This window comes from Agelaius phoeniceus, chromosome 24 (assembly GCF_051311805.1).
Source record: "Agelaius phoeniceus isolate bAgePho1 chromosome 24, bAgePho1.hap1, whole genome shotgun sequence".
Taxonomy (NCBI): domain Eukaryota; kingdom Metazoa; phylum Chordata; class Aves; order Passeriformes; family Icteridae; genus Agelaius; species Agelaius phoeniceus.
In genome coordinates this window covers 5,786,774-5,794,447 of record NC_135288.1, presented here as the reverse complement: position 1 = coordinate 5,794,447, position 7,674 = coordinate 5,786,774, and the positions used below count along the sequence as shown (strand labels likewise).

At 42.7% G+C, this 7,674-nt stretch overlaps 1 protein-coding gene across 1 annotated transcript; it reads left to right on the top strand.

The window, feature by feature from the left end:
* The first annotated feature begins 4,863 nt into the window (after positions 1-4,863).
* LOC129129783 (transcription factor HES-5-like) lies at positions 4,864-7,043 on the top strand. The gene is made up of 3 exons (XM_054647838.2): positions 4,864-5,417; positions 5,635-5,815; positions 5,945-7,043. Exons 1-3 carry the CDS (start codon positions 5,355-5,357, stop codon positions 6,184-6,186), a joined length of 486 nt encoding a protein of 161 aa, XP_054503813.1. The 5' UTR covers positions 4,864-5,354; the 3' UTR covers positions 6,187-7,043.
* Positions 7,044-7,674: the final 631 nt, after the last annotated feature.

The following is a 7,674-nucleotide window of genomic DNA, read 5'->3' as shown; positions in this document are numbered from 1 at the left end:
CAGCTTGTAGCATGGCACACTTCCTTTATCCTGAGCCTGAATGCCCTGAATGGGAGAGCAGTGTGGGAAACTGGAGGGAACTCCACACTCACCAGGGCTGTGGGGCTCTGAGACACCCCTGTCCTCAAACCACATCTGCCTGTGACAGCCAGGGGGGGAAAGGAGTGACAGATCGAAAAATCAGATTATAAAACCTGCACGGAGGGAAAGCAAACCATGAGGAAAAAGGAAAAAAAAATAAAAAAATTAAAAATAAAAAGGGAAGGAAGCTGTGAAGGCAGACAGAAATTGCACCAGCCAAGCAGCAGGACAGGGAAGGGCAGGGAGGAAATGTAGGGAAGGGTTAGGAGGAAAGATGGGAGGAAATGACAGGGAAAGGAGCTGCAGGGCAGACTTGCTCATCCACCAAAGCCAGCTGTCCCACTGGAGGTGGCAGAGGTGGTCAGATTGCTCTGAGAATTCTAATCCACATCCCCTGTTTGCCTCTTTAACTCCCCAATCTGTTTAATACATCTCAGGAAATGCAGCAACTCCTGTGGAGCATGAAGGTATTGTGAGAGTTTTGTATGGCCCATGTGGAGCCATGGGAGCTGAGAAAACTCAGCCAAATTTTATACCAGCAATACCAGCTGGAGAAAAGAAATGAGAAACAACAGATCTGATTCTTGTTTTGGTATTTGGCAGGAGAAAATGCAAATTTTGATTAGGTTTTGCTAAATTCTGAGGTAGTCATGGAGGTAATTTGTATTTACACGTTTACAGAGATCAGAAATAGCTCCAGAGGTAGGAAGTCTGCAGAGCAAATCTTGGAGTCCAGATTCTCTGTTGGCCTCAGTGTGGATCTCAGTAAGGCCCTTGGGATTGGACCAATTTTATTTCCCACCTCAGGATGCTCTGCAGGACTCAGCACTGGCTAAATATCCCAATTTTGCTGTTTTTCCTGTTCCCAGTTCATCTCTGCCCCTGCTCCCCTTTCTGAATGACTCACTAACACACAGCTGGGGAAGTTTGCTGGGGAAGTTTGCCTTGCTCCTATTCTGGAGTTTCCCACACCTTCCTTAACCACATTGCCTCCTGTCACAAAGGAAGTGTGCCCGACTACAAACCACATTAGCAACGGTGCTTGGCTCTGCTTTGTGTTCAGTGGGAAACCCCTGCTCCCAAAAGGCCATCTGGGCAGCACGGGCTGCCAGGGCAGCACTGGGAGCATCTCTCCACACTTGGGAAAGCAGCACCATCCTTAGGGCTGTCTAAAGGGCCAACATCTGGCAGGGGTTCTGGGGCAAGGCTGTTGCTGATGCCCTGTTTCAAACATCCAGATCTGTGGTGTTTGTGGGGTCCCCAGGAGGAGGTGAGAGAGGAGAGTCTGGCTCCACGTTCTCAGAAGGCTGATTTATTATTATACTATATTATATTATATTATATTATATTATATTATATTATATTATATTACATTACATTACATTACATTACATTATATTACATTATATTACATTATCATATAATTATATTAATAATATAATTATATTATATTAAAGAATGCTATACTATACTAAAAATATATACACTACATATATATACTATACTAAACTAATATATATACTAAACATATATTATATATGTTTTTTTACTATATATACCGTATATATTTATATAAAAATATATTTTACTTATATATATTATTTTTATATATTAAATATAATTTTATTTATTAAATATATTTTATTTATATATATTATATATATTTACATAAATATAAATATAAATATATATATTTATACTATATATACACTATACATATATAATATATATAATATAGTATCTATATAGTAGTGTGTAATATAGTATCTATATAGTAGTGTGTATATACAGTATATATAGTATATATGTAGTATATGTAGTATATATATACTGTATATATACACACAGTATAGAATAGTATATATATACTAAATATATACTATACTAAAACTATACTAAAGAAAGAGAAAATTAATTTTTTTTAATTTTTTTTTTTTACTGGGCATTTGGACTTTGTATTCAGCTTCCTCAGGTGCAGGTTCTGGGTCGGTTTGGATGCTGGTGGGGAGGAAATTCTGAGCACTGGGCCAGTGCACAACCACTCCCAAGAGCAAGGAGGGTGAGGTTGATTCCATGGGCTGTTCCCATGGAAATAATGTAGTTTTTATCTGGGTGCTGCGTGGAGAACCACAGGAAAGCAGCAAGAGGGAAACAAAAATTTTCTCTAGCAAAACTTCCCTGCCCATCCCAGGACTGGCACTTTTCTTCTTCCTGTGCTCAGTTAATGAGCTGGAGTAACGAGTCCCAGCTCTGGAGTTTCTGTTTCAGGGAATCTCCCTGAGAGGGATGCTCAGAGGGGAAAATTGGTTTCAGAGGTGGAGGAATTAATGTAGTTTTTATCTGGGTGCTGAGTGGAGAATCAGAGGAAAGCAGCAAGAGGGAAACAGCAATTTTCTCCAGCAAAGCTTCCTTGCCCATCACAGGACTGGCACTTTTCTTCTTCCTGTGCTCAGTTAATGAGCTGGAGAAACGAGTCCCAGCTCTGCAGTTTCTGTTTCAGGGAATCTCTTGCACAGAGGGCAAGATTGGTTTCAGAGGTGGCATTACATGGGCTCAGAGATAATCCACAGGCTTTGAGGAGAACATGTGAAACGGTGTCACAAAAGCTTTCCCACAAGTTGACATAAAAGACCCTGAGCTCAACAGCTGCTGCTCTGTGCTGGGAGAGGGGAGCCCATTCAGGGCAGCACAATGGGGATGGAAAAGCAGAGCCTGGAAGAGGTCATTGAAGCCTTACCTGGTGCACCAATAATGAGCTGCAGAGGGAGGGAGAAATGTGTCCCTGTGCTCTGGGGGTGTGCGTTCACATTGATGTGGCCACACACACATGAATGTAAAGGTGAGCTCACCTACAGGTATATTAATGTGAATACAACTGGTATTTACTCACTGCAGTAAGAGCTCCACAAACATAAACCCTGACATTACCTGTTGGATAAATTGCTGGCAGATTTGGTTCAGGTTTTCCAGCAGGAATCCCTGGCTGTGTTTTCATCAGCTCTCCCAGCTGCAGGCACCTCCTGAGCACAGACACAGCAACTGGCCCAGGGGAGGATAATGAGGAATCAGGAATTTGATTTCTAATAAGTTTATGAGGGTATAAATCTCTTCTGCACTCAGTTTTCCTTTGTTTATAGACTAAATGAAAATAATTAGAGTAAAATGTGATTTGAGGAGGAAGCAAGAGGCAGCATGTGATACTGAACTGATTCTGAAACAATCCCAAGACCCTTCTCCACAAGTATTTGTCTTGCAGGTATTTGGAAACAGAAACATAAAGCACCTATGAGAGTTTTCTAAAAGGCTGCATAAGGACCTGAGGGAAGGGAATATTAGGAAAACTGATCCACAAACACCAGAGGTTTATGTCCAAAAAGGAGACAGAGGAGTCCCTTTTTACTTTATTCCAATAAAGGGAGAGGCCATGGGGCATTCCCCTGGGATCTCTCCAATTTTTGGAGGATGCAGCCTCCTTTTTATCCCCATTTCCTGGCTGCATTCCCCTTCTCTCTTTCCCCATTTCTGAGGTACTTGAGAGGCACAGACTTCCCAAAACACCTGATACCAGAGATTTCCCTCTAATGCATAACCCTCCCTTTTAATTTTTAATTCTTATGGAATTTAGGGGTTTTCCCCATTGTTTCCCTTTATTCGAATAAAGTAAAAGAACTCCTCTGTCTTCTTTTTGGACATAAACCTCTGGTGTTTGTGGATTAATTTTCCTAACAGTTATCACCTAAAACTATATTTAACACACTACTTAAGAAAATTAATACATTACTTTCTAACATAACACATATAATATTCATTTTAATATTTGCAAAAAGCCAATCATAAACCACGCATTTTTCACAATATCCGCTTTAATATTTGCGAGAAGCCAATCATAAAATACACATTTTTGCATGACCTAAAACTATATTTAACACATTAAAGAAAATGAATACAACATAACTTTCTAACATAACACATGTAATATTCATTTTAATATTCGCAAAAAGCCAATCATAAAATAGGCATTTTTCACAATATTCACTTTAATATTTGCAAAAAACCAATCATAAAATACACATTTTTGACGATATTCACTTTAATATTTGCAAAATTCCAATCATAAACCACACATTTTTCACAACATTCACTTTAATATTTGCAAAATTCCAATCATAAAATATGCATTTTTCACAATATTCACTTTAATATTTGCGAAAAGCCAGTAATAAAATAATATGCATTTTCCACAATATTCATTTTAATATTTGTGAAAAGCCAATCATAAAATGCACATTTTCCACAATATTCATTTGAATATTTGCGAAAAGCCAATCACAAAATGCGCATTTTTCGCAATATTCATTGAATATTTGCGAAAAGCCAATCACAAAATGCACATTTTCCACAATATTCATTTGAATATTTGCGAAAAGCCAATCACAAAATGCGCATTTTCCACAATATTCATTTGAATATTTGCGAAAAGCCAATCACAAAATGTGCATTTTCCACAATATTCATTTTAATATTTGCGAAAAGCCAATCATTACATAGGCATTTTCCACAACATTCATTTGAATATTCGCGAAAAGCCAATCACAAAATGCGCAGTTTCCGCAATATTCATTTGAATATTTGCGAAAAGCCAATCATAAAACGCGCATTTTCCACAACATTCACTTTAATATTTGTGAAAAGCCAATCACAAAATGCACATTTTCCACAATATTAATTTGAATATTTGCGAAAAGCCAGTCACAAAATGCCCATTTTTCAGAGGCAGGAGCTGCTGGCGTGTGCCTGGTGCCTGCTGCAGCGTGCGCCTGGAGCAGCAATCCCTCCATGGGCAGCTGACCTTCCTCCTGCCTCCTCCTCCTCCTCCTCCTCCTCCTTCCTCCTCCTGCCTGTGACCCCCGGGCTGCCCCTGGAATGCCACAGATCCCTGGCATTAGTCAGCAGCCTTCCCCAGCCCTTTCCCAGCTCCTGACACGCACACGGAACCGCGCTCGCGGCCTTTCGGGGAGCGCGCACTCCCCACCTGCTCATCTGGGAGAAGAAGAAGGTCATTATCCCCTGAGCTATTCAGTGCCACTGGAGCATGCAAGAATAGCTGCTTCTGCCTTTGTGCTGCCCCGTGGCAGGGATTGGCTGTGGAGTGTGGGAAACGCCGCCGAGCCGCAGACCCACACGCTCAGGGTGTATAAATATCAGCTACGGGCAGCTCCCAGCAGCACGTTCCTCCTGGATTCCGCTCCAGATCCTCTCTCTGCTCAGGACAGATGGCTCCCAGCGCTGTTTTCCTGGAGCCCGACAGCCTGCTGACACCAAAGGAGAAAAACAAAGTAAGTGCAGGCGCAGCAGAGCAGTTTGCACCAGATGAGACCTTGCCTGGCTCTGCTGAGGAGCAGCGGTGGGCAGCAAACAGCCCTGGGGAGGGTCAGGGACAGGATCCTTTCATCACAGGGCTCTTTTCCTTTGCTTTTTGCAGCTGAGGAAGCCGGTGGAGGGTCAGGGAGAGGATCCTTTAATCACAGGGCTCTTTTCCTTTGCTTTTTGCAGCTGAGGAAGCCGGTGGTGGAGAAAATGCGCCGGGACCGGATTAACAGCAGCATCGAGCAGCTGAAGCTGCTCCTGGAGAAGGAGTTCCAGAGGCACCAGCCCAACTCCAAGCTGGAGAAAGCCGACATCCTGGAGATGACTGTCAGCTACCTGAAGCAGCAGAGCCAGCTGCAGATGAAGAGTAAGTATTGAATTTTCTTTCAGTCTCCATTTTACCATAAATCTGTGACTGTTGTGTGAATCTCGAGCCATGGACAGCTGTTCTAAACTATTCTTTCTTCCCTTCTCCCTCTTTTCCTCCCTTCTCCAGCTGCAGGATCCTTCCATAAAAGCTCCCAGTTTGACTTCAGAGAGGGCTACTCCAGGTGTTTGCAAGAAGCTTTCTATTTCCTCTCTCTCCACAAAGTCCGAACTGAAACACAGACCAAACTTTTAAGCCACTTCCAGAAGAGCCAGGCAGCTGCTCCAGAGGTCTCCTTCTGCCCTGGGAATGCCAGTGCCCTGAAACAAGTGTCTCCAAAGGACAGCAGCCCTCTCTGGAGGCCCTGGTAATCAGAGGAGTCCTCACTGCACAGACCTGTGACAGTCCAGAGGAAGGATCTGACTGCATCTGATAGTCCGGCTCTGATCCTCTCTCCCGTAGGGAATTTTATTTCCCCCCACTTGTTTTATTTATGTGTGAGAGAATGCCGTGCTTTTAACTTTTTTTGGGGTCCTCTGGCAAAAGCTGAGGTGTTCTGTTTAGTGTTGAAGCTGTGTAGGCACTGGTGCAGTGCTGCCCAGGCAGGGGCAACGTCTTCAGAATGAAGGAGGGTGTTTGTAAATGTTACACTTGTGATGGACAGGAATTGCTGTAGGAGATTTTCTCTGATATTCCCAGTAAGAGCCATCAGCATTGCTCTGGCTTGACTGACAACTCTGGTTGGCTCAGTCACTCTGGAGGATAAATTGATTCCCTTTGGTTCATGCACACTTGATTGAAGTATTTCCCTCTGTTTGCTCATCAGTTGTGCAGCATCAGAAACGGGTTTGGTTTTGGTTTGGATTTCTCTCCCATGGCCCTTTCATAGTCCTGTACATACAGTGTGAGGGATGACCAGGAGTTAGGAAACTATGTGGAATATTTCTACTATTTGATGCTTTTTTCAATTTAGAGAAAGAGTATGTTATTGCTTTATGTTAAAGAAAAGTAGTAGGTAACAGGCTTTATTTGTCAATGTTATACATTTTGGGTGTAAGCTATGCTTTTTTTAGCATTTTCATTATAATAATGATTTTTATCTGTATTGAGTGGTTGAATTCCTGGTGGATGATGTTTCTCCCAGTGCTGGGACTGCCCTATGGCTTACCTGCATACTGTGTATGCATCTCTGTGTGTGTAGAGAGCAATAAAATGCATTTGTGTGCAACTTCTGTGTGGGTCTCTCCATCTGAAGGATGTGCAGCTGCCTGCACCTCTGAGAAAGGCTGTCATTCTGAAGAAATGGGGTTTTTTTGTAAAGCTCAAGGAACTCCCATTCATGTTTACTTTGTACATTCTTGTGAATCCCACAGATTTCTGCAGAATCCCACTGAGCATTCCCTCAGTCCTGTCCCAAAACCCCTCACCTGTCCTGCACCTGCCCAGAACCTGACTCCTATTTCCACAGCATTTGGTCACAAATTTTGCCCACCAAGCCAAGTTTTGAGGGTTGGGGTTGTACCAGGTTTAGTGAGGTTTGTTCCAGGATTTAAGAGGTTGGTTTTCTGGGCTTTGAGGGGTGAATTTAGGCCAGGATTAGTGGGGTTTGTACCAGGATTTAAGGGGCTGGTTTCTACCAGGATTTGAGGCCTTGGTTTGCCAGGTTTTGAGGGGTGGGGTTGTGCCAGCTTTAGAGGGGTTTGTATCAGGGTTTAAGGGCTTGATTTTCTGGGCTTTGAGGGGTGAGTTTAGGCCAGGATTAGTGGGGTTTGTACCAGGATTTGAGGGGTTGGTTTGCCAGGTTTTGAAGGGTGAGTTTATGCCAGGTTTAGTGGGGTTTTTACCAGGATTTGAGGGCT